General features: G+C 64.1%; 3 protein-coding genes across 3 annotated transcripts; 2 read left to right on the forward strand and 1 right to left on the reverse strand.

Annotated features, from left to right (window-relative positions):
* The first annotated feature begins 332 nt into the window (after positions 1-332).
* PCYOX1L (prenylcysteine oxidase 1 like) lies at positions 333-3,625 on the forward strand. The gene is made up of 6 exons (XM_054217394.1): positions 333-433; positions 783-989; positions 1,462-1,636; positions 1,726-1,937; positions 2,035-2,175; positions 2,767-3,625. Exons 1-6 carry the CDS (start codon positions 343-345, stop codon positions 3,423-3,425), a joined length of 1,485 nt encoding a protein of 494 aa, XP_054073369.1. The 5' UTR covers positions 333-342; the 3' UTR covers positions 3,426-3,625.
* Positions 3,626-4,204: 579 nt separating this feature from the next.
* On the reverse strand, positions 4,205-7,381 carry IL17B (interleukin 17B). The gene is made up of 3 exons (XM_054217468.1): positions 6,402-7,381; positions 5,167-5,453; positions 4,205-4,940 (listed from the first exon to the last, which is right to left on the reverse strand). Exons 1-3 carry the CDS (start codon positions 6,420-6,422, stop codon positions 4,682-4,684), a joined length of 567 nt encoding a protein of 188 aa, XP_054073443.1. The 5' UTR covers positions 6,423-7,381; the 3' UTR covers positions 4,205-4,681.
* Positions 7,382-15,913: 8,532 nt separating this feature from the next.
* LOC128916384 (uncharacterized) lies at positions 15,914-24,146 on the forward strand. Its single transcript, XM_054217936.1, has 2 exons — positions 15,914-23,005; positions 24,023-24,146. The coding sequence occupies exon 1, from the start codon at positions 18,168-18,170 to the stop codon at positions 19,188-19,190; it is 1,023 nt and encodes a 340-aa protein (XP_054073911.1). The 5' UTR covers positions 15,914-18,167; the 3' UTR covers positions 19,191-23,005; positions 24,023-24,146.
* The last annotated feature ends 1,516 nt before the right edge of the window (positions 24,147-25,662 follow it).

Raw genomic sequence — 25,662 nt, forward strand, 5'->3', positions numbered from 1 at the left:
CATTCCCGCAGGCTGAGTGCTGGGAGATAACTTATCACAAGGCCTCGGCTTTTGTACCTCCGGTGAGCCTCCCGCTGCCCCCGTACTGCTTCCCCGCAGCCGGGGAGCCCTGCGAGGCCCTGCGGCACCAAACCCGCTCCGCTCCCCACGTTCGCCCCGCTCCTCGCCGCCGCCAGACGCGCTGCCCCGGGGCTCCCACGGCCGGGGCAGGCCCGTCTCCGCTCGCCGGGGGCCGAGCCGGTGCCCGGGCGGGGCGGGGCGGCGGCGGGGGCCGAGCCTGCGGCGAGGGGCGGGCCGGGGCGGGCGCTGCCGGGACCCGCTCTCCGCGCCGCCGTCCGCGCCATGGCCCCGCCGCCCGCCGCGCTGCTCCTGCCGGCCCTCGCCGCCCTCCTGGCCGCGCCCGCCGCCGCCCGCGCCCCGCCGCGCAGCATCGGTAGGAGCGGGAGGGGAGAAGGGGGGGAGTGTAGGGAGGCGGGGAAGGGGCACCCATCGCGGGTACCGGCAGCACCCGGCCTCCTCCCTGCCTGTCTCCAGAGGTGGGAGAGGGGAGCTCCGGCACCCATCCGCGGCGGGAGCATCCCCGCGCCCTCCCAGCTGCATCCCCCCGCCATCCCCGTTGCATCCCTGTCCCCGCAGGCGGCGCTGGCCCCTTCCCCACCCCCCCCACCCGCCCCCCATCCTGTGGCCGGGGACCCCGGGGTCCGGGCGGGGGGCAGCCGTGACCCCCTGCTCTCTCGGGGCGCGCTGCTGACCCGGCCGCCCTCGCCCCTCTCCGCCGGCAGCCGTGGTGGGCGCCGGGCTGGGCGGCTCGGCCGTCGCCTACTTTCTGCAGCAGCACTTCGGGCCGCAGGTGCAGCTGGATGTGTACGAGCCGGCGGGCGTGGGTGGGCGGCTGGCCACCGTCACCGTCAACAAGCAGCAGTACGAGAGCAGGGGAGCCTCCATCCACGCCCTCAGCCTCCACATGCAGGACTTCGTCAAGATCCTGGGTGAGCGCACGCACCCCGGCACTTGCATGGCCTCCCTCCCTCCCTGAGCTGGGGGGGCTGCACCCTGGCGACGTGGGGAGGGCTGCTTCCAGTCTGCCTCGGCACCCCGGGGCATGGAGAGACCCCCTTGCTGTCCCTGCTCCCCAGCCCTGTTGTACCCTGGAAGAGAAAGGGAGGGGGTGGCCCAGCAGAGCATCAGGGCAAGGGGTCCCGGTGGAATAAATGTGGAGGATTTGTTCACAAACTCCTACCATTTTGTCCCAGTAGGCAGCAGCAACTCCATGGGCTGCCCCAACATATAGGGTCTGGCTGGGGTCCCGGTGTCCTGGGATCTCACGCTCCCTGATGCTCCTCCAAGAGCATCTTTGCCCATATCCTTGCTGCAGTGGCATTTGGCGCTGGCCTTTCCCGGTAGCCATGCCCAGGGAGGCTTGCCAGCCTGGTGGGGCTGGGGCCCCTCTGCTCCCTGCAGGCCTCAAGCACCGGCGTGAAGTGGCGGGGAAGAGTGCCATATTCAGCGGGGAGCACTTTGTCCTGGAGGAGACCGACTGGTACCTGCTCAACCTCTTCCGGCTCTGGTGGCACTATGGCATCAGCTTCCTGCGCCTGCAGATGTGGGTGGAGGAGGTGATGGAGAAGTTCATGAGGTAGGAGAGCCTGGGTGGATGGAGAGACACAGGGGGGCTTCCCCAGCACCGGGGCATCAGCAGGTACCCCGTGCTCCTGTCCCCTCCAGGATCTACAAGTACCAGGCGCACGGCTACGCCTTCTCCAGCCTGGAGGAGCTGCTGCGCTCGCTGGGGGGTGATGCCTTCATCAACATGACGCAGCGCTCAGTGGCCGAGTCCTTGCTAGAGGTGGGCGTCACGCAGCGCTTTGTGGATGACGTCATTGCGGCCGTCCTGCGCTCAAGCTATGGGCAATCGGTGCTGGTGCCCGCCTTTGCAGGTGAAACTGGGGACCCCTCTTCTTCCCATGTGACTCTCCTTCCCAGCGTCCCCTCCCTGGGCAGGCTGTTGAGCTGCCTTCCTCTTCCTCTCCCCAGGAGCCATGTCGCTGGCGGGGGCCCAGGGCAGCACCTGGGCAGTGGAAGGAGGCAACAAGCTGGTGTGTTCAGGTCTGCTGAAGCTGACCAAAGCCAATGTCATCCCAGCCAGGGTGACGGGCATCTCTCTGCACAGCTCGGGTGAGCCTGGGCATGGGGTTTGCTCTGGGTGCCACCAGCACATCAGGGCAGGAGGTGGGGTGGTGGCAGCATGGGGATGCTGGGGCAGAGAAGGGAGCCGTGGGAGAGAGACTGGAGAGCATCCTGGTCCTGCTAAAGCATTTGGGCAATGGCCCCAGGGTCTGTCCATCTTCTCCCCTCATCTAATGTGGTCGGGGCCCTGCGGTACAGACCTCTGCCCTGGGGTTCCCCTCCCTCCCTCCTGAGGTCCCTCATGTCTCTTTTATGGCACCGTCCTTGTTGCAGGCTTGCTCCCCCATCCAGCACAGCAGAAGGGCTGGTAACTAGGGTTTGGAGGGTGGGCTGTGCTTCCCCAGTCCTCCTGGCTCCACTGGACTGGGCTTCTCTGGAAGCTTTCTCCCACAGGCTTGGTAAAATGCTCTTTCCGCTACCCTAAAGCATCATCAACTCATCCATAACTGTCAAGTGCTATGGTCCAGCACTGGTGTTTACTGGAAAACCAGGGGATGGAGGGTGTGCTAGAAAAAAGGGGGGCAGGGCAATACAGCATGGGGCTCATGGGTACACCTAACTGTCCACATCTCTTCTCAGAGGGGAGATCCCTGTACCAGGTGCACTATGAGGGCAGTGAAGGCCAGGGCTCAGCTTTCTACGACATGGTGGTTGTGACAACTCCCCTGCGCCCCAGCAGGAGCAACTTCACCTTCGAGAACTTTGAGCCACCCATCGCCGACTTCCCTGGAGCCTTCCAGCCCTCCGTCACCTCCGTGGTGCACGGCTACCTCAACTCCTCCTACTTCGGCTTCCCCGACCCCAAGCTCTTCCCCTTTGCCAGCATCCTCACCACCGACACCCCCGACCTCTTCTTCAACGCCATGGACAACATCTGTCCCGTCAACATCTCAGCAGCTTTCCGTCGCAAGCAGCCCCAGGAGGCCGCGGTGTGGCGTGTCCTCTCCCAGCAGCCGCTGGACAAGCAGCAGCTGAAGACCCTCTTCAGGTCCTACTACTCGGTGCAGGTGACAGAGTGGCAGGCGTATCCCCGCTACGATGCCACCAAGTCCCTTCCCCCCATCGTGCTCCATGAAAACCTCTTCTACCTCAGCGGCGTGGAGTGGGTGGCCAGCTCCATGGAGATGATAGCGGTGGCAGCCAAAAATGTGGCCCTGCTGGCTTACAACCGCTGGCATCAGGACCTGGAGAAAATCGACCAGAAGGACTTGATGCACAAGGTGAAGACCGAGCTGTGACGCCCAGGGGAGGTGGTGGGCTGGGAGCTTCTGCGTGTAGTAGCCTGGGGAGTATTTATTGCCTTGGGGACACCAGGGGGTTTGGGGCTGGGGGAGAAGGGACAGGCTGTGTCGCGCGTGACTCAAACATGCGTCGCCTTCAGGAATACATTCCCTGCCCAGTGTTGCTGTGTGTCTGTGCCGCGTGCCTCGGTTTCCCAGTTCCCTCTCCCCAGGTTCTACTGGAAAGGAGCCTGTGCCTTTTCCTGTGAAAAAGTGTCACTGTGCATCTGTTTTGGGGAGGGACATCAGGGGGCTTTCAAGGACAAGGCTGGCTGACATCAGCAGATCAGCAGCAGATGGGTGAGCTGCCTGTCTCGCCCCGCAGGCTCTCCTGCTTTCCCGGCTTTGTCCCCAGGAAACTCAGCGGCAGGGCTGGCCCCGGCTGGGACAGGAGGTCCCGTGACCTCTCCCATGCCATGCGTGCATGGGGCCTAGCCTCGCTCACTGGTCCGGCGCCCCGGGGATGGGCGTGCAGGGTGGGCTGACACAGGTCATGGCTTGCAGTGACAAGTGCCTGCTGCCGGGTGCTCCCTGTTTCCAGGCATCCCTGAGCCTGGGGCTCGGCTGTGTTTTGAGGGGCAGAAGAGCCTTGCTGGGAGAAGCTGGGCAGCACCCAGCCCCGTGCCCCGTGCCGGGCAGGGGCAGAGGGACAGCGTGACTGGCTGAGGCAAGGGGCAGCTCAGACGGGGGCCAGCGATGCACTTTATTGAGGACCTCAAGAAGCCACCCTGACCACCGGCCGCTTGTCCCGGTCCCTGGGCTGGCTGGCCCAGCGCAGAGGAACTTGTAGGTGGGCAGGGGAGGGCTGGGGAGGACCAGGCGCTCCCAGAACTTCTGCGCCGATGGGGCGGACAAAAGCACATGGGGATTTTGGGGAGGGAGGAGGCCTGATCCAGCCCAGCCAGAGGGATCTGGGGACAGCCACCTCCCTCTCTCCCCCGGCCACCCTAATGAGCTCCTCTCTGGAGGTGAGAAGGCTTTGGGGGGGTGTCTTGCGAGACCAACTGCAGGGCTGCATAGCTTGGTGTCCTCAAAGTGGCTGCTTGGGCTGAGGCTGATGGAATGTGCAGGGGAATTTTGGGGAGCTCTTGGAGCTGTCATCTCCTTGCATAGGGGCTCTCTGTGACCCTCTCCCAGAGGGCTGGACAAGCTCAGGAAGCAAGAGCAAGCTGGTTAGATGCCCATGCCTGGCTGCAGGGGTTAGCTCTGCAACCTCAGAAGATACAGGTGCAGCCCACAGCGATGGTCTCCATGACCGTCTGGTACTTCTTGTGACACTTCTTCTTCCCAGAGGGCTTGTGCCCGACCTCGCCTGGCACCTGGCAGAGCAGCCGTCGGACAGGCAGCCGGCTGTAGATGGGAATGCTGGCCATGGTGCGGTCCTCCTGCATCGTGAAGGGGTTGATGCAGCCAGTGCAGAGGCATCGGGCCTCGGGAATGTCTGCCGGGATCCGTGTTGCATCATGGTTTATGCTGGAGGAGAGGGAAAGCAAGATGAGGCTGGAGAGGTGGTAAGGTGGGAGGCAGTGGGTGGCTGGGGATAGGCAGGGCAATGCCTCTGGGGGTGAAACGGGGTGTTGTGTCGCATCGCACCTCCCAGCAGCCCCCGCAGCCCCATGATGCTGGAGCTGTGGCTGCCATGGTGCTTGCTAGCACGGAGCCACTGTGCATGTCCCCAGGGTCCCTGCCCCAAGCTCACCTGTAGGCCCAGGGGGACAGGCTCCTCCGGTTGGACCTCCAGAGCCGCAGGTTGACCTGGCACTTGGTGTCTCCCGGCTCAGAGCCGTTCCTCAGCTGGCGCACCATGTCCTGGATGCTGCGCTCGTAGTCTGCCATGGAGGTGTAGGAGTCGTCCGGGGCCCAGGCCAGGGCAGGGGTGGCCGTGGGGGGCCGCGTCGGGCCCCTTCTCCTGCCCTTCGCTGCCTTGTTTTGGTCCTTTGCTTCAGGGACTAGGACCATGGCAAAGGTGAAGATGCAGAGGAGAAGCTAAGGAAGGAGGAGGATGGTTGGTATGTGGCTGCCCGGGCTGCAGGGCTGGGATGGGAGGGGAGGTCTCCCACTTCCCATGGGTCACTGGGACATGGCAGGACCACAATGACTTTGGGGTGGCACACGCAACCCCTAAAGGGCAACTCTATCCCTGCGGGCAAGACCGTGGAAGCACACAAGGGAAGTTTGCAGGGGTGGTGGGCACAGGGTCATGGTGAGCCCCTAGCCCAAGCCCCAGGTGATGCGTGTGGCTGCAAAGCCCCTCACCCTGGTTGCAGCTGGCAATTTGCATTGCCCAAAGTCCCCCTGCCCGAGCTGTGCCTGGTCCCTTCCCTGCCCACCCCGAGGTGGCTGTGTGCTGGGAGGGATGGGTACACCCTCAGCTCGGGCTGTACCTGGGCAGCCTCTGGTCTAAAAAGAGCTTTAGAGATGAGACAGTCAAGAATGGGATCTTTATCCAAACCCTCCTCTCCCTCCCTCTGTGCTCCGAGGACGGTGAGAGAGAAAGAAAGATGCTTTTTCCTTTCCTTCTCCCTCCGGCCTCGCAGGGCCGAGTTCCCGTGTGCTGACACCCGGCAGGCTGCCCAGCGGCGAACAAAGTTGCTTTCTGTAGTCCTGTTCCCTGCTATTCGTGTCCCCGCAGCCAGCCCAGCACCCTGCCTGCTGTCCCGCAGCCCTGCCTGCCATCCCGCAGCTCTTCCCACGGCCGTGCGGTGTCCCGGGCAGGGACCCCGCAGCCGGGGCTGTTTTCCCCCTTCGGTGCCGGACTGTCCGGTTGGACTGTCCTGGCTTTGCTCTCCAAGGCTGTTGCATCCCGGCCATGGCAGGCATGGGAGCGATGGGCCACAGCATGCATCTCCAAAGCAAACAAACCCAGGTAAACAAGCGTGCAAGTAATTATATTAAATAAGGAAAACAAGGCGCAAGCCTGGTGCAGTCACCTACCAGGTTTGGAGCCCTCTCCATCGCCGCGGAGGGGCTGCCGGCCGTCGTCCTGCAGTGTGGCTGGCACTGGCGAGCCTGGGAGCTAAAAAGGGAAAGCCCCAGCCCCCGTCTCCGCTCCGCCGGAGGTGTGTCCGGTCCCTGAGGTGCCAGGGAGCCTCGGCGCCGGCGGGGCTGGGGGCCAGCGTGGTCTGGGACTCGGCCACCCGCCGCCTCCCCGGGCGCTGGCTCCACCTGCGGCTGTGACCATGGACGGTGGCGGGTCCCCAGTGGAGTGGGCAGCCCAGAGGGGCTCCATGGGCAAAGCCCTGCCCTGGGGAGGGGGTTTGGGCTCTGGTGGTGCCACCAGCATGGTCACAGGGGGGACACAGCTGCTGGGCTGGGGGAGCAGGGGCTCACGGGAGGACTGGGGGTGGGCTGTGTTCTGTGCTGGCAGCAAGGTGTGCGGGGAGCCTGGGGCTGTCCTGTTGTCCCTGTGGGAACCGCTGAGGGCCTGACATTATCTGTGTGCCACCACCAGCTCTGCTGTCCCCAGGAGCCACCTGACCCTTCTGCCCAGCAGTGAGGCGACAGCACCCATGACTTCCTGCACCCCGGTCTGTCTGTCCCCAAATCCTTCCCTTCCTGCTGTCCTCAAACCTGTCCCCAACCCCTGGGGACACACCAGCTCTGCTCAGAGCCGGCCTTGGGGCTGATCCCCAGGGCCACAGGGTGGGGGGTGTTAGTGGTGGGGTGCTGCTCCCACTCCACGCCGTGCTGCTCTGGCTTCCCGGGGCCGAGCCTGGGGATGCAGGGTGCTGCGGTGGGGGAAACTGAGGCAGGGGGATGCCGGCTGTGATGCCCCGTCCCAGGGATGGGGGACACGGGGCTGGCCTTGGGCGTGGGCCAGGGGCTGCAGCAGCCTGGGCATCGCAGCCCCCCCGCCTCTCCCCGGGCTGTCCCCGTCCCTGCGGCCAGGCAGCCGCTGTGCCACACGATGGTGCTGTCCTCCACCCAACCGCACCGCCAGCCCGCCGTCCTTCCCCTCCGCATCCCTCCTCCGCAACTTCCTTCCTCCCCTCAATCCCTCCCTCCATCCCTGCATCCCTCCTCCCCTCCAGCTCGCCCTCCCTCCATCCCTCTTCCCCTCAATCCCTCCCTCCATCCCTGCATCCCTCCTCCCCTCCGCCCCCCACTGCATCCCTCCTCCCCTGCCAGCCCCAGCCGGGAGCCAGGGGTGCTCCCCACCCTCTGGGACAGCAGGGTCTGCCCTGCTCCTTTGGAAGGGCCTTTACACCGTTAGGGCTGCTGTGCCGGGAGGCCAGGCGGCGCTGGGGGGGCTGCTCCACCTCTCTTTGGTGTTTTCTGCCTCCGCTTTCCAGCAGCCCCCCCCCACACGCTCCCTCCCCAGCACCACCAGCTTTTGTGGCAGCACTAGGTGTTGAGTTTCCCCCTGCCCCCCCCCCGACTCGCTGTACCTCCCGAGGGGTTTGAAGACCCTTGTGATCTGCAGGGCAGTAGGAAATTTCCACCTTCTTTTCCCAGTCCGTGAACTGGGCCTCTAGAAAAAACACCGCAAATATGGTAAAACTCACTGCATCCCCCCCATAATTCACACTGCCCCTCTCCCCCTCCTAGCCTTGCCATCCCCGGGGTGCAGCAGGGAATGCGGCCCAGCTGCTCCCACCCACGGGGGAGCCCCAGCCCACATTAATATCCCCAAGGAGAGTTCCAGCGTGGCATTTCAGGGTCCTTGCCGTCCCCTTGGGTGAAGTCTGATGATTTGCACTGGGCACAGCGTGTCCCTTTTGTCACCTTGGGAACCTGGCTGTAGCAGGGGCCCTGCAGCCACCTGCCTTTGCTGCACCGAGCAGCACGGCAGCACCCAGCCCTCCGCCACCAGCCTTTTCTGGGGTGCTGAGCCTGCACCCCAGTGATTTCAGCCCCTGTTCCGTGATCCCCCAAGAAGGACCAGTGAGCAGCCCCGGGCCTGGGGTGCCTGGAGGGTGCCGGCTGCCTGCGTGTGCCGCAGCCGCCTGCGTTGTGTCAGCGCTCGGCAATGCTGTTTACACATGAGAGAGGCTCAGAGGCATCCGCGCCAGCAGCCAATTACCCAGTTTTGATCTTTTTTGGTGAAAAGGAAACCAGGGCTTTACAGACATGGCCAAATTTGATAAGCTGGGGGAGGCGGGGGCGGGCGCAGGCAGCTTTTCCCCACCGGCCTCGCGTGAGGGAAGGGGCCAGGGTGCGCGGGCAGCTGGGTGATGGCCAGCCCCTGCCTCCAGGCTGGGACAGGGTGGCCGGCAGGCTCCGTGTGCCTGTGCCAGCCCCAGTGACACCCCTGCGGGAGTGGGATGTGCTGCAGTCAGCCCCTCGGGGGGAGGTGAGGGAGCGGGTGGCCGGGAAAGGCTGGAAATCCCTGCATGGCTCCCCTGGGGAGAAGGGATGTGCTTTCAGGTTTTGTTGTATGTGCTCATCCCTGTTACCTCCCCACCATCTCACCCCACTGCCGCAGGAAACTTGGGTGGAAAGCAGAGCCTGGAGAGTGGGACCAGGCCCCCAAACAGGGCAGGAGGGGCTGTGAAGATAGGCTCTACCTGACCCAAGTAAACTCAGGCGCATGTTTCCCAGGGTAACCGTCATGGAACCCGCTGCCGTGCCTGAGCTCCCGGGGTAGAGGGATGCAGGGTGGCCGTGCTGTGCCGTGCTCAGCAGGAGGGATGCGCTGGCCAGGGAGCACGTGGCAGAGAACACGACGGGGGCCACGGGTAAGGGAATGGAGGGAATCAGACCACGGTTCCCATGCTGGCGGAAAATAGCTTTTTGCCTTTTTTCACAAGCAGGAATGTCCCTGCCAGGGTGGGAGCCGCTGATGTGGGGTCTGCGGTCCCCTCCACCCGTGGCGGGCAGTGGGCAGCATCACTGCTGGTGCCACGCTGCAGGGCATGGCTGCTTTTCCGGGCACCAAGCTGCTCCTGGACCTTCTGCGGGGTTTGAGATGCCCCAGCGCACCTGAGCACACACCCACCCGTGGACCAGGCAGATGGGGCCGGCTCCGGCGCGGCCACGGCACCTCCTATCTCCACATGAGCAAGATTTTCCACTCGTCAAACGTAAGCGTACTCTGGTGAGCTGGCCTCGTCAGAGCCAGCCCTGCACCATGGCCAGGAGGAGGGCTTGGGCTGGGGCTGTCGGTGTGGGGGCCCAGGATGGGACCCTCCCAGTAGCCCCCGCTGTCTCCCAGCAGGTAGTGCCCGGCCGAGCCGGTGGCACGGTGCTCACAGCCATATTTGCACAAAGGCCCGCTCAGCACGTGAGCGGCTCCAGAGACACCCGGGCCAAAAAGGCTTATTTTAAGCTTGCTGGAAAAAGAACATTGTTTGGTGGGAATTAAAACTCCCCGTTCTCAAAAAAGGGAAAAACAAAAAGTGCTTAATTCTGCCGTTGCATAAACACAGAGCCACGACCCAGCTGGCGAGGGCGGACAGGAATTTGTTGCTGGCACGGAGCAGGGTGGGTGCCCTCCCCTGGGCAGCCGTCCATGGGACAGGGACCCCTCTCCTCCCACACCCCTGTGACACCGGCGCTGTCCCCAGAGTCCCCACCCTGGCCGGGAAAGGTTTTCCCGTGGGAGGGAAGGGGCATTGCCCGATGTGGGTGCTGCAGCCCCGGAGCCGCCCCGAGGTGCTGGGGTGCTGCAGGCAGGAGGGGTGGCTGCGGTGGCTGCGCGAGGGGCTGGACGAGCTGTTGGGAGCCCGGGGCCTCCCTGCGCCTCAGTTCTGCATCAAAGGACGGTATTATTTATATAGCCCTAATCCGGCTGGCTCGGCGGCCCTTCTGCCTCCTCGGGCGGGGAGCTGGGTGATGCTCCGGGCTGTCAGTAAATCACGCCCTTTGGATCACGCGCGTGAGATAACAGCCAGCCTTTGGCGTCGGGAGGCAGAGCTCTGCAGGGGTGTCCTTTGGGGCTGGGGGCCGCGGGGCCGGCAGCACCCCAGCCTGCCCGCCCCCAGGCAGGAGGCTCGAGGGGGGCCAGAGGCGTCGGGAGAGCGGTGCCGGCAGCGCCAGGACGGCGGGGCGGGAGGGAGGGTGCGTGTCCAGCACATCCTGCCGCAGCCTCGCCGGCGCATCAATCAGCCGCCCAGCGTTTACAGCACGTCGCCAGTTACACGATCCAGACGCGCAGGTTCCTCCTGCCCCACTCCTCTCCTGCCTTTTGTTTTCTTTTCCTTTCTGCTGCTGGAGACAGAGAGCACCTGATGGAAAAAGCCTACTCTCCTGTGCTGGAAACACCCGCTTCCTTCCGCCCCTGCCCGGCACAGCGCCCGGTGTGGCGCAGGCAGCTGCCCCGCCGGCTCCCTGCCCCTGCTGCCCTGCGTCCGGGTCACCCTTCGGTGGCAGCGGGGGAGGACTGGAGGGGCTGGTGCAAGGGCATGGCAAGGACAGACCCTTATCCCAGTGGGACACCTCTGGGTGCTCTGCACAGGGCAGTGCCAGCTCCCCATGGGATGGACCCCGTGGTCTTCTCCAGACAGGGAGGCTGCAGGGACCGCTGAGGCACTACCCGGGCACAGGCCCCATCAACCTGCCAAGCCCGATGGGCACCTGGCCCCATGCCCTGCTCCATCCACCTCCCCCATGCTTGCCCTCCCACCTTCCCCAGCCCTTTGGGCTCCTGGCATCAGCTCGTACTGGCTGTGCCCCGCTGCCCACCGGCGCAGAGCACAGGTGGGCAATGCTGGGTTTCCAAACAACTCAATTTTTCTCCCCGCTGCAGCCTAGGGCAGCCAACGCGGTGGTCGGACGCCAACCCCTGAGCACTTTGGAGGGCTGGCTGCATTTCATGCTGGATTGCAAAGGTGAGACACTGTCCTGCCAGTTCGCCCTCTGCATCCTGGCTGCGGGAAGGGCTGGCCCTCCAGCCCCTTGTGGGGTGCACGGAGCAGCCTGGAGCCATCCCCACTGCCCTCCTTGCAAGGCCATGGGGCTGGAGGGAGCTCCCGGGGACGTGCTTCCAGGGTCTGTGAGGAAAAAGCCTCTTATTTTTAGGGCTTTGGTGGCTTTTGCTTGTGGGCAGGCGTCCAAGTTCCCAGTTTCCCAGGGCAAGGCGGCGGGCGAAGGTAAATGGAAAGCTCGACGGTGGCACTGACGTCTGCCCTGAGGAGTCGTGCTCAAGTCAAACCTCTCCTCCCTGCAGCCCTGGGCTCAGGGCCACTGCAGCACATGCAAGGACCCCCGAGCTCCTGGGCAGTCGTCACCGGGGGGGGGGACCCATGGTTTGAAGTCAGGGCAGAAAGTCTCCGGCCCTGCTCCCCATCCTCTGCTCCTACGTGCTGCTGTTCTAGCAGTCTGTGGAGGGAAGGGATTTACAAAGCAGCACAGGCCAGGCCCGAAGGTCACCTTCAGAGCTGCTCCAGCCCAGCTCACCCATTAATCATGCCATCCTGCCCCTGCAACAGAGACGGCGCATGCACAGGGGCGAGGGAGGCAGGGGCTGTAATAATATACAGGCTGAGAGACGCCTGCCTGCCCCCCAGCAGCCCCTTCTGATCTCGGGCAGCAGATGAAAAGGCTGTAAATATGGTGTGTTTGGATGTTAGCAGGACTCGCAGGAGAGGGATTTCTCTTATTGCTCCCTGGGCTCTCGGGAAGGAGGGAGCATCCCCGCAGAGCCTGCCCGGGGGCTCCAGCTCCATCACTGCCCTGCGGCATCGCCCTGTGCGCGGCTGGCAGCCAGCGGTCCCCCCTCACCGCTTGCTCGGCATGGGAGAGGGGCTGTCCCGGCCACCCGGGCCCTTGCACCCAGCCGAGGGGACTGGAGGTCGGCGGGGGGTGGGAAAAAAAAGCACTTTTGTGGAGATACTGAAACTGAATCTGCCGCGAGGAGGGATCGCTGGGCAGCATCTTAGCGAAGGAGTAACAAAAACAAACCCGCGCCGAGGAATCCTGCTTTGCCCCAAATGTTTTTCTTATGGAGTTGTAATAAGACAAGAGTTGTAAAGATAGTAACCTCCTAAACATTACCTTATTAAGGCTTCTCAGAAACCACAGGGCATGACCCCTCTGGGTCATGGAACAAGAGAGCAGCATCCAGCGAACAAACAGAGGCTAACGTTACATTTTTCACTTCATTTAGGAAACCTGGTTTCTAATTATAGGGTTTGTTTAATGGCAGCAGTTAGTTGTGCTTCACTCAAAGCCAGCCCACCGAGAGCAGGGGCTGGACGGCTGTGCGGAGGGGAGAGGGACGGAGGTGGGGGGGGCTGGGAGATGCCGGCTCTGTGCTCGCTCCCGGGGAGGCTGCTGGGCTCCCAGGGCACGGGATGGGGATAAGCTGGGTACCCGCAGGCTTGGGATGCCCAACACAGCGAGGACTACGGGGGTCAGACGCGACATGGGAGGGTTCTGTGCCCAGGGAGGAGCCCCAGCGTGTTCCTGGGGACATGCCACACGTGCTGTCCCAGCTCTGTGTGTATCTGCAGCAGCAGGAGGGGGATGCCCCTGCTGTGGGGCAGCGAGAGGCAGGGCTGTGCTCCCCTCGTGTGCCCAGCCTCATTGGGCTCGGCACCGCGCCCCGCTGAGTGAGGGCAGAATGGCTGGGAGCCGGCTGCTCCTGGGCCATGGCACGATCAAGGCTTGTCCTGCCACGGGGCCACTGGACCGGTCTGCATGCAGGGGATGAAACTGGCAGGTTTGGTTTTTTCCCCCAGACTGCTGCCAGGGAAGGCCCTCGTATTCCTGGGCAGGTACCTCGATGGTGGCTCTGGCTCCTTGGAGGGCACCATCTGCCTCTCTCCCCTGGGTCTGAGCGTGCTGCTGGCAGGTTCAGGCACTGCCGCCCCAGTCCCTGCTCTCCTGGCAGCTGCTGAGCATCCCACAGGGCTGTGCTGGTGGCTGCTTTCCCGTGCCTTGTCCCCACCCTGCCGGGCAGCGCTGGCCCCGCGGTCCCCATTGCAGAGCAGGGAGCAGGGCCGAGCACTCGGCGGTTCCTACATCTGCCTGTTTTGTGACGGCCTGGCCGCAGTGTTCATTGCGGCAAGGTGCCTGGGGCGGAGGGAGAGTGTGTGCGTGTGTGTAGTGGTGCAAAAAGCACAGTCTCGTTTCCTGCTGCTTCTTTACTGCAGCTGGCAGGGCAGTAACCTCCCGGACGACTTGTCCCCTCCCTCGGCTGAACCCTGCTGCTGCTACAACTCCTCTGCGCTGGTTTTGCTCCCTGCTGTCCCCCAGCTCTCACCTCAGGGCTCCGTCCCCAGAGCCAGCTGGCGCGGCTGGGTGCTCTGCAGCAGCCCGGCCAGCTGCTGCCTCTTCTCCTCACCTCTTTATCTCCCAAAGTGACTTGCCCACAATCCCTCTTTCCAGCAGTGGGTGTTTCTCCAGCAGCTGAGCCAAACCAGGCCAGCCAGTTCAGAGCTGGCTTTGCCTGCTTGCTTTCTTTCACCTCCCCCAGGTGAGCTGGATGACTCCGAGCACCCATCTCCCTGCCAGCGGTGGGCAGCGGGGCTTCCTTTCCAGCCCTCGCCCCCCAGAGATGCCCGCAGCCATCCAGAGCCATGCCAGGCTGGCGGCCACCCACTTTACAGGGGCATGGGGCTAGTGGGTTGATGGAGCTGGTGGCCAGCCACAGTCTCAGCATGTGAGGGATGTCCCATGGGGGACACAGAGGTGCTACAGGAACATTCTGCTCCTGCAGCGGAGGCTTCAGCACTGAGGTGGTGCGTAACCCTGGGGGGAGCAGGAGGGACACCAAGCACTCCACACTGTCCCTGTACGAAGTGTGGCATGAGGGGCCCTGGTCCTGGCTTTGGGGTTGTCCCCAGCTCCCAGGCTCGGGGGGTCTGGGGATGGTAGAACCCCTCTCCTTTCTTGGCCCCTCCGGAATGTGTTGCTAGTGGAAGTCCTGCCATGCCAGACTTCACGTTTGTCCCCGCTGGGTCTAGGGCAGGGTATGCACGTCCCCAGGCACCAGAAGTGCTCAGCAGCTGCTGCCACCGCTGTGCCTGTGCATGGCTCAGGATCGAGCGCCTTCCCACGAGCCAGGGGACCTCTCAGGGCAAGACACCCCAGAGGCCAGCTCTTTACTCCCCCCTTGACACTGCCTTGGAAAACCCAGAGGAGAAGCCAGTGGTGCCCCCCTCCCTTGCTCCTCGGCTCTCCCTCGGTTACCGCTGGCTGCAGAGGACCCCGCAGCGGCTGCTTCCTCCTCCTTTGCTGCGGCTTCATGGCCCGGGACAGCCCAGCCCTGCAAACAGCTCTGTCACCCGGCAGGGCTCGGGGCAGGGCAGTGGTGACCGGAGCAGAGGTGACCCCCTTCCTGGCCATGCCAGGGGCTGATGGCTGGTGCAGGAAGATGAAGGCACTTTGGCGTGGGGTGTTTCCCTCCCGAGCTGCCAACAAGCTGCTCATTAACGGGCCCCCAGTGCCGGCTGGAGGCCATACACGGACTCATGGTCCACGCAGGGCCAGGAGGGGCCAGGGCTGATGCAGCCCCATGGTGATGGAGCTCCCACACCGGCTCCCCGTGCTGCGAAAAGCCAAAGGGGCCACATGCATCCAGCCCTGCAGCCCTGGCCTCGCCACCACTGTCCCACGGAGGTCCCAGCCCCACCAGTGCTCAGGGCTCCCACCCTGCGCACGCAGGCAGCCTGGAGAGAGCCCTGGGGCCACCAAAACGCCTTTTTTCCCAGGCCAGATGGAGCTTTTCAAAGTAATGGGAATCACGAGCCACCTCCAGCCGAGCCAGGGAGCATCTCCGCTTCCTTCCCCCGGCCGGCGGGACAGATGCCAGCGCCGCCCCGGCTCCCCGTCCCCCCGGCCAGCCTGCCCCGCCGGACCCCCGCCCAACGGCGGTGGGATGTGCGTGTCCCCCCCTCCCCGAGCACGGTCCCGGGACCGGGAGGAAGTCAGTTATTGCAAACAACTTTCTCCGGGCGGGATGGCCTGGGTTCCCAGGAGCGTCGCTGGCAGCCGGCGCAGCCCTGGCCGTTCTCCTCCCCCCCGCTCCCCCCAGCCCTCCTTCCCTCGCTCCCCCTCTCCGACTTAATGACTTCCACATGGGCCTCTGGCATCCCGAGCCAAGCCTCCCAGCATTGTCTGAAATCTCCAAATTTAGAAGAAATATGAAAATTGTCAAGCAGCCCTTCCTTAGGGGGTAAAAGCAACACTCGGCTGCGCGGCGGCGGGTCGCGGCGGCAGGGCCACGTGACGGCACCCCAGCCAATGGATCCCCTCGGCGCCCCTGACAGCGGTGCCCGTCGGCAGCCTGGCCTCCTCCTGCAGCTCATATAAGGTAAAAAGAAAAAGGTTTTCCAGCTTCTAAGCAGCCTGGAAGGAGTTTTTCGCCGGGGGCTCCCATGCCAGCCGCTTAAAAAACCCCGTCTGGCAGCGCCAGGGTCCCAGTGGCGGGTTATAATGTGCCAGGAGGAGGTGGCGGGCGCGTGCCCATGTCCCCACGGTGTCCCGCCGCAGGTGTGGGGCGGCAGGTAGGTGCCCGCGGATGGAGGGAGCGGGCGGGTGTGCGGACGGGTGCGTGGGGCGGCTGTCTGCGTGGGGCAGCGGGGATGGGGGGCGGTTGGTGCTGAGAGTCCCCGGCAGCATGGGTGCTCCTGCTCTGCCCCGTGCCATGGGCAGGGACGGACGGGGACAGCGTGGCTCCTCCAGCATCCTTCTGCCGGGATACTCGACTGTGGGGAGGTGGGCAGGGGTGCCGTGCACAAGGAGCGAAGCAGGCGAGCGAAACACAGGGGTGCTGGCAGGGAAACCCACCGAGCACGGAGCTGGCAAGGAGTGGCTCAAGCTGCCACGGGGCCATGGGTTCCTGAGCAAAGAGGTTCCCCTAAATCAGTGCCTACAACTCCGCTGTGGCCCTGGGAGAGGGGCTTGGTGGGATTTGCACAGCTTTTTGGGGACAGGCAAGGGGCCTCCCGGGGCTGAGGGAGGAATTGCTTTCTGCTCTGTGTACGTCTAGGATGGAAACAACAGGAAGCCGGAGGCAAGCCCGGGCGGGCGGGCTCCTCGCACGGCAGGGCCACAGGCTGCTCGCTTGGCTCCTCTAGCCGGCCATGCTGCTGCCGCTTGTCGGGGAAAACAGGCTGGGGAGGGGATGGGGCCGCGGCTCACTGCCGGAGGCTTGCAGGGTGATGAAGCCAACCTACCCAGAGCACTCACACCGCCCGAGAGCATCCCGCGACCCGCAGCTTGTGGGACCCCAGCACCAGCCCAGCCTTTGCCGCTGCCTGGCTCTGCCCCCCAGCCCACAGCCACCATCCAGCATCGCTGGCGTGCTCTCAGCTGCCAGCCTTTCCCTGGCTCCGTGGCTCACTGGGTGAATGGTTGCCGTGTCCTCATCCCCTCGGAGTTGCAGCAGTGGCTGCCGAGTGTGGTCAGCCCGAGCCCTGGCCTGGCCTCGGGGCTGGTGGGGGGGCACGGGGCGTGCAGCAGGCGATGGCAGGACTGCCGGCCCCATGTGGCGTGAGGGGATGGACATGGCTTGTTCCTAGACAGTCTCAAGCTTAGGCCTTCCAAAGGCTCCTGAGGCTCCCCGGGTCGTGCCTCCTCCCTGCCTGTCCCTCGCAGGACACGGTGCTGCCTTTGCCTGGGTTATGGCTGGCTCCACACTGTCCCTCTGCTCCCAGGGCGCCAGCAGTGGCTGTCCTCTCCCAGCAGGTCACCTGGGGACATCGTGCCCAGCGGGCATGTGGCAAGCTGCCATGTCCTCCTGCCTCCTTCCTCTGCAGGGGGGCTCCCACTGCCACAGGGACAACCACCAGCCGACGCTCGGGTCCAGCATGAGGACAGTGGGTCCAGCCAGGGCGCAATGGCATCCCTGAGGGTGCAAGCTCCTGTATGGGCTGTGTGTCCCTCTGCAAAGGGACGGTGACAGTAACCAGGGCACTGTAACTTCTCAGGGCAGCCGTGGCCACCATGGTCCCAGTCTGTCCCCATCCTGCTGTGCCTCAAAGGCTTCCCGCTGTTGCTGGCTGCTCCCGGGGAAGTTGCGGCATCTTGGCTCTGGGATGCTGCACACGGCGACAGGGAGACACCGGTATGACATGGCCTGTGTCCCTGTCCCAGTGACGGTGTCCCCGGCATGGGGCTATCCTGCCTGCGCCTGCCCCGGCTCCCTGGCCTTCACACACTGGCCAGGGTGCCCTGCCGAAGGGCAGCGCCATTGCCTCCCTGTCGCCGGCCGACAGGAGAGAAGTTCATTTCCAACAAACACAGGCAGACGCCTCCGCCAAAGATTTCCTAAGCAGTTATCAGCAGGAATTTGGGGAAGGCTGTGTCTAGACAGGCTGCAGCTCTGGGTGGCTGTTGGATAGAGTGGCATTTCCCTCCATGCTTGTCAAGAGGCAGTCTGGAGATGATTAAGGGCTTTTTTTTTTTTCTTTTCTTCTCTTGGTCTCCTTTTCTATCCGAGAACCAGCCTTGTGCCTGATCAGGCTTTTCCAAGGCTTGTTCCTCCGCACCCCCAGCGAAACCTGCCTTTGCTCATCCCCGGTGTCCCGCTGCTCCTCCTCTCCTGAGGCTGAGCCGGGGAGAGCCAGTGCCCGTGCCCGGCGGTGCAGCCTGCCGCGGCTCCTGGACAACAGGGCCACCATGAGCCACACTGTCAGCCCGCAGCACACTTTGTCCCCTGGCAGGTGAGGGCTCCTGCCAGCAGCGGGCAGGCGTGAGGGCACAGCACTCAGCCGGTCACCGCCGTGCCTTGGCGAAGGTGACGGGCGGTGGTGTGGCACAGGCATCCTGCAGGCAGGAGCGCAGGGGGCTGAGCGCTGGGCTGGGGACACCAGCATGGTCCCCGGATGGCCCCGACATCTTAAATTGTGCGGGGCAGAAACAGCGAAATCTCATCTTCATGAGCAAGCCGGAGTTGAGCAGCAAACGATGAGGCAAGAGGCTGGAAATCTGAGCTCTGGAGCAATTTCACCATCCTTTGACCTTGGCCGGGAGCACACAGAGGAGGCAAGCGGAGCAGATCCTGCGCGGGGGGAGGCTCCAGCCAGGGGGGTAAAGCCCAACACACGTCCTGTGGCTGCAGGCCAGCGGGTGCTGGGGGAGCACTCACTGCTCCTGAACCCCGAACCCCTTTGCCTGCCCAGGACCATGTACATTCACAGGGCTTTTCTCAGCCCTGCCTCCACGCCTGGCTCTGGCCTCCCCTGGGCGATGGGGACGTGCTGCCTGTCCCGCTCTGGGGACGTCCTGGGGAGCTGTAGCAGTGCCTGCCTGCCGGCAGCACCTGCCAGCCAGGCTCAGGGAGGGCAGAGAGGAGTAGGGCCTCCTCCTCCTCCTCCTCCTCCACCAGCTGTCAAGGGGTCACTGGCTGGGAGGTGCCAGTGCCCCTCTGGTCACCCCTGTCCCTTTGGTTTGGGGCAGGGACAGCATGTGTGGGGCTGGGCTCATCTGGCACAGCCTCGGAGGCGGAGGGCAGAGGCTGGATTCAGACTGGGGACACAGTTACCTTGGGGTACCCAGGCTTTTCTGTCCTGCACCCTAGTGGTGCAGGGAAAAGGGCCAGTGGGTGCTGGGGCTGCCCCAGGGATGGACAGGGACCCTTCCCGGCAGCGGCAACCAAATCCCTGCTGCACACCCAGACCATGCAGCTGGCAAAGCAGAGCGAGGAGCTGGTGTGGCCGTGCAGAGGTTGTGCCTGCGGCGTCCTGGGGCAGGGAGAGGCAGTGGCACCAGGGCAGAGCCAGGTTCTGCAGAGCAGCATGGCAGGAGCCCATCGCAGTGCCGGTGCAGCAGGGCTGGGCTGGGCTGGGACTGCTGCGAGTGAGCATCTTCCCGCTGCCCAGAGGGGGTGAGGGATGAAGTTGCTTTGTGCTGGTGGATGAGCTGGGGATGGCCATGCTGCCCGTGGGGATGGAGAAGGGTCTGGTGAGCCCCCAGGGCCAGCCCTGTGCCCGCATTAGGTGCATCGCTGTCGGGTAGGCAGGTGAACAGACACGTGTGTGGTCAGGGTGAGCGAGAGGCACTCAGCCTGCCCAGGCTCTGTTTGATGTGAGACATGGAAGCAGGAGGTGCTGAGCACCAACGTATTCCCCGTCCCGCTGTCCCTGAAACAGGGGAGCATGGTGCCGTGCAGTGCTGGAGCCGCAGATGGTCATTGTGCTGATGGTGGGGCTGCCCAGGGCACGGCCAGCCCCGCAGGGCACCGTCATGCCCCAGGAAGCAGACAGTGCCATCTGCCCCCCGTGAAGCTTGGGGAGGGGGTCAGCCCTGGCTGAGGCTGTGACGGGATGGGGACACAACAGCTCTGTTAAGCCCCTTCCCCAGTGGCGGTGGGGAGGTGGGATGTGCCAGCGATGCTGGAGGCTCCCCATGCCAGGGCAGCAGGGTCTGTGGGTGCTGGCTGGCAGCGTCCAGGCAACCAGGTCTTTGCCCTGAGACCGCTGGGACGTCCCTGTCACGATGGGTGACACAGGGCTGGGAGGTTAAGGGCAGCGCTGCCTCTGCCTCCCAAGGCTGACCTCCACTGGGAGGTGGGCGAGCAGCTTTTCCTGGGCAAGGGATGGTGGCAGACAGGGCCCAAGGATGGGGCTGTGGAACCCGCCATGCTGCGTATGGGGAAGATGCCCCATGGTGGCCAACAGGTCACCCTGGTGCTTGCTGTGGGACCGACTTGCTGGTGGCCAGTACATAGCGCAGCAGCTCTCTCTTCCAGCCTGGCCTTCATGCCCGCGCTCCCTCACCTCAGATTTTCCCTTCTTTTTTTGCTGCTCCCTTTTTAACCTTATTTTTAAAATTTCATTTTTATTATTGCCCACCTCCTGCCCCCAGGAGCCCACCTGAGCAGAGGAGCTGCACTTCTCTCCGCCCGCTGGGCACTCCCCGGCCAGCCCTGCCGGAGGCTCTGCCGGCACGGGGGAGCCCGGCCCCACGGATCTGCAGGGAAATGGCACCTCAATACCAGTCCTGATGTAACTTTTGTGCTCGGTCTTTTTCCACATCTCATCTCCCGCTTGCTGGGAGCTTGACCTATTTGGGGCACTTTCTTTTAGCGCCTTTTACTGCTCAGCTGGGCGGGCAGCAGGCAGGGCTGGGAAAGCTGGGGCCTGCGGGGGACGTGATTTACTAATGGGGTTCCTCTCATGTCCAGGCAGTGCTGCACAGCCCCCCCACCACTCCCCCTCTCCCTTGCTGGAGTGGAGATAAGATGATAAAGCCCGGATAAGCAGCCAAGAGCGCTGGCAGCTTAATGAGCTCCAGCCACACCATGGCTGTGCCTCTGCGAGAGGAGAGGGAGCCCCGCTGCTCCCTGCCCACACCAGCTCTGAGCTCTTTGCTGGCCTGGCGTGAGCTCCTGCATGCCCGCCATGCCCAGGAGCATCCCCTCCGCCAGCTCCTCTGGCCAGCTCCGGCGGGGAGCCATGCGAGAGCAGGGGGTGAGGAACAGAGCCCAGGGAGCAGGGAGGATGCTGGAGCAGCCGCCCCGCACCGCTTGGGAACAGTGTCCGCAGGGAACTCTGCCTGCAACGCTCTGGGTTCCCACCAGTCCTTCTCAGCAAGGGCTGGAGGCTGGTGACGTGATGGCCTGTCCCCACTGGGACTTCACCCCTGCACCACTTCCTCTGGACCAGGAATGTGACGTGTAAACAGAGCGGGAGGGCTGGTGCCGGCACCCGCTCCCACGCTCCACATGCCCTGGGGCCAGCACGGGGGACACCAGGCGTCAGCCCTCGCCGGTGGGTTCCCTGTGCCCCCCAGACATCTTCCAGCAGTGGGCTGGGGACGGGGAAGGCAGGTCTGGGAGTAGGAAAGCAGCTAAGGATGGGGAGACGGTGGTCGGTGGGCTGGGGGCAGTGGGGAAGAGCTGTGGGAAAGGTGATGGCGGGGCTGCTGTGTGCCTTGGCTCTGCCTTAGCCATGCTTCCTCCAGCCGTGAATCCCCTTCCCACCACGCCTGCCCATCCAGAGGCTCTTTCTCACCCCCACGCCAGGCTTCGGTGTTGCTGGAGGGTTTCAGCCCCTCATTGCAGCATCTGTCACTGGCGGCTTTGCAGGAGCCGGTGGGTCCTGCATGGCGACATAGGACTGGGCACAGTGGTGGCCAGGCAGGGCTGGTGCCCTGTCCCGTGGTGACAAACAGAGAGATGTCAACTTGTGTTTGCAGCCCGCAGGTGGCAGAGGCCTTGTCTGTCCCTGGGATCCCTCCAGTCGTCCCCACCGTGCCACCACCCTGTGCCTCGAGTGGGGTGCAGAGGAACCCGGCGCTCCGCAGAGACACCAAATTAGGCCATTTCTCCCTCGCTCTGGCACCAGCAGAGGGGCCGCCTGTCCCGGGAGGATGGAGCACAAACCAGATGTGCTCTCCCCTCTGCACCCATCCCCTGCTCTCAGCTCCCCCAAACCTGCTCCTTTGTTCTTGGCACTATAATTTATCCCAGCAAAACCCAGCGAGAAAGAGCAGCATCCCCCTGGGCCCCCTTGGCTCGCCCCCAGCATGGGAGATGGGGGCCGCTCGGTCTCCAAATCTGCCTTTTTGACCATAAAAGGGCAGGCACGCCGCAGCCCCGGCAGGAGGATGGGAAAGGGAAGGCAGAGCTATTTATAGCTGAGCATCAGGACCTCAGCCTGAACTCGGGGTTAATCAGCCTGCGACCAGATTAGGATCTCCCTTGGCCCCTCCATTTTCTCATAAACCATTGATTTAATACCAGCGCTGGCGAGGGAGGGCGGGAGGAAGGGAAAGAGGAGGCACCTCTCCTCCGCGGAGGCCACTGTGGTCTGTGGGGGACAGGATGGAGATGCTGGGGGACAGGGTGGAGATGCTGGGGACAGGATGGAGATGCTGGGAGAGCTGGAAGGCCCCAGTGGGAAAGAGCGTTGAAGCTGTCCTGCCACCAACTTGTGCTGCAAAGCGGCAGCGAGCAGCATCCCTGTCCGCGAAGGACACCCAACAGGCAGCAGAAGCTGCCCTGGGGTCAATCCCTTAAATTCCTATAGAGTTGTGTGAGTCCTTCCAGCAAAAGCATGGTCCCCTCCACCATCCCAGCCCTCGCCAACCAGGAGGGGGCACCTGGGGAGTCCTTGGGCAGGATTTACCTTGCCTGGTGTCACCAAGCAATGAGTTCTTCAGCCAGTGGGAGGCGGCATCAGGGCTGCTTGGGTAGCTGATGACCAGAGCAGGACCAAAGCTTGGCTGGGGCTGGGATGGAGCCCCGATGGCTGGTGGAGATCAGGCTTTTGGGGGCCAGGAGGAGGGGAAAAGGTGCCCACATGGGGCTGAGCATCGCACAGCACCTTCCACCCTCCTACAGAGAGCGGGGCAGCCCGCAGCTGCTCGTAGCAGAGCCCTCCTGGCTGGGGGGGTTCAGGCTTCCCTCAAAAGCTCAGGTCCGGCCTCACAGCTGGCCTCGTGGGGCTGGGGAATTTCAAGCAGGAAACAAATCCCAACTGCTATTAAAAAAGGACATTTCCTGCAGGGGCGGCCTGCCTGGAGAGGGGAAAGGGCGCTGTGTTGTAACCGCGGGGAGGGCCGAGCTCTGACTCAGCCCAGCGCCGCCGGGGAGGCAGCTCACGGCCACCGAGAGCTCGCCTGTGGGCTCCCATCCTCCCAGCACCCACAGCCAGCAGCGGCAGGGTGGGCGAGCAGGGGAAGCGGCTCAGCAGAGGCAAAGGCTGGAGGTGAGCAGTGGGTAGGAGCAAGGGCAGTGCCAGGCAGTGCTGGTGTGACCAAGGAAGGAACCAGGGGACCGTCCTGGGCATGCACGCTGTGCCCCAGGTACCCTCTGGAGAGCCTGGATGGGGGATGTGGTGGTGGCTGTGGTCCCCGCAGAATCAGGCCCATGAGTCCAGGCTTTTGTTATTCTGGTTTCTTCTTGCGAAGCCGCATGGCGTGTTCGCACGCAGGCGAGCGAGGGGATGAGCAACCTGGGGACGGAGCCCTCCTCCTGGCAGGCACTTTTGGAGGGACACTGGTGTCCTCCAGTGCAGAGGTGCCCCAGCAGCAATGTGAGTGGTGGGGAGCAGCGGGTGGTGGCCGCATGGGATGCTAGTGGCAGCCTTCTTTCCTCGGGCTTTTTTTGCCCCGTCTTGGGGACATGCGATGGGGACATCGGAGGGAGGATGGGGGTGCTTCCCTCCCCCCCAGGGCCTCCCCTCAGGCAGCGGTGTGTGAGCCCCGGCAGATGTTTTGCCTCTAGCCCGGCGGGATGCGCAGCCCAGCGCATTCCTCCAGCCTTTCCCGGCATTTCTTCCCCCGCCACCACCTCCCCGGGGACGGCAGCTGAGGTCTCCCAGCCCCGCGCCGTGGGGGCAGAGAAGACTCCATCCCGTCTTTTCCCACCAAGGCTGGGAGGGTGGCAGGGAGAGGACAGGGGCCATTCCCGGACCCCACTGCAGGGCTCCCCGCGCACCGGGGGACCTGCCAGTCACCACCGGGAGAGGGGAACATGCCCCGCACCCTTGGGCTTTGGGCACGCATGGCTTCAAGCAATCAAAGGGAGGCTTTTGAGTGGCTTTCGTAGGGTTTCTTGTGTGCACAGAGCTGTTGGCATTGCTGTCAGTCCCGCGGGGTGCTATAGGCACCCAAGGGGACCCTATAGCAGCTGCCCAGGATGGGACCCAAGAGCTTGCAGCTCCATACTAGTCCACACTCAGCTCTGCACCGCCACGCTGACTGCCATCCTCTGTGTCTTACAGGCTCAGCCATGGGAGTCCCTGGGGACATCGAAGCTGCTGAAGGCACATGGTGACTGTACAGCCCCAGAAACACGGCCAGCGAGGAGAGATGGGCAGATGGACCATGCCAGCACGCTGCCAGCGCGGGCACCACCACGTGCCCTTTCCCTGGGCACAGGCAGCTGCACGCTGTGGGCAGACCTGCCCCTGTTCCCCACTGCCCAGCTGTGCAAAGGGGGGCTGGCCCCTGGGGGGGGCACGTTGCAATGCCGCACATTGCTCCTTGCTGGAAGCACGGCAGCCAGAGGGGCTAGCAGTGGGGCAGAGGCTCTGCAAAGGCGCAGGGTGGCAGGAGGGTGCCTGCAGCAACTCCCCTGGCTCTGAGTCCCTGTGGCTGTTCCCACACTTGGCCAGAGCTCAGGGCTGGCCTGGCCGTGGCTGGTATGGAGATAACCCCGCGCTGGCCAAGGCTGCTCCCAAACGATGGATGTCACAAGGTTGGGGCACCACGGGGCTCTCTTCCTCGGTCTTTCCCACCAAGAAGCGGGGGCAGCAGAAGAGGGAGCCTGGCACATTGCACAGGGTGGTTTCTGCCCCAGTTCCCAGCTGGGCGCACCCGGCCAGGGGGAGCGGTGCCGGATGCAGGGGCTCATGCCGGAGATGCGCCATCTGCTTCTCGTCAGGCTGCTGGGAGCGCCGCAGCTGCCAGGGCCTGGCAGTGGGACGCAGTTGTGATAGATGGTCTGTTTATCACATTTCGGCTCTGCTCAGGATGTTAGTGTTCGCCTGCAAAAGACATTTTTGGGCTCGGCTGCTCCCTCCATCCTCCCTCTCCTCCTGCTTCCCCTTGGATCCTAACCCTTGGGGCTGGATGGGCTGAAGCCCGTCTGGACTCAAGGATGAAGGTCCAGGGGACATCCCTCCTGCAGCCCCTGGTCCTTGCCCATGGGAAGGGCTGGTCCTGCCACCCTGGGAATGGATCAGGCCGATGTCTGAGCTTGGGAAGCCAAGGCTGAAGCCTTCCCACAGGTGCTGGCCGACTGCAGGCTCTCCTCTGATGGGGACTGGGACAGGGACAAGGGTGGGGACGGACAGCGGGAGCTTTCACACGCTCCTCATCCCCCGGGGCAGGGAAAGGGAAGAGGGCGGGGGGGGGATGCGCTGTGTGATACTGACAGCCCCGCACCGCCCTGGGGTGTCCTGGCCCCGCTGAGTGGCAGCCCTGGGGGGGACTCCCGTCACCCTCATCCTCTCACCCAGCTCCACACTAGCTCTCGGCGGGGGCGGGGGGGGTACATCTGTCCTTACCCCTGTCTGTCCCTGCAGACCTGGGGCCAGGCTGAGCTACCAAACCCAGGTCTATTCTGCCATTATGTTGGGGCTGGGCACGGGGGATGCGGGCACACGGCTCTGGAGGTGGGGAGACCTCTTTGCCTGCACCCAGCCAGGCAGGCAGACACGCAGCCTTGCCGTGGCATGACACACGGACGCACATCAGCTGCAGCGAGGGTGACCACGTGCTCCTCCATGTCTCCCAGCCCAAGGTGCAGTGCTGCATCTCTGGTCAATTGGGAGTCTGAGATGAAGCACTGTAGCTCGGGAAGGGAGGAACTGCGCACCTTGGGGACCTCCCAGAGCCCCCACCCACTGGGCCAAGTGAC

The sequence above is a fragment of the Rissa tridactyla genome, chromosome 11 (genome assembly GCF_028500815.1).
Source record: "Rissa tridactyla isolate bRisTri1 chromosome 11, bRisTri1.patW.cur.20221130, whole genome shotgun sequence".
Taxonomy (NCBI): Eukaryota; Metazoa; Chordata; class Aves; order Charadriiformes; family Laridae; genus Rissa; species Rissa tridactyla.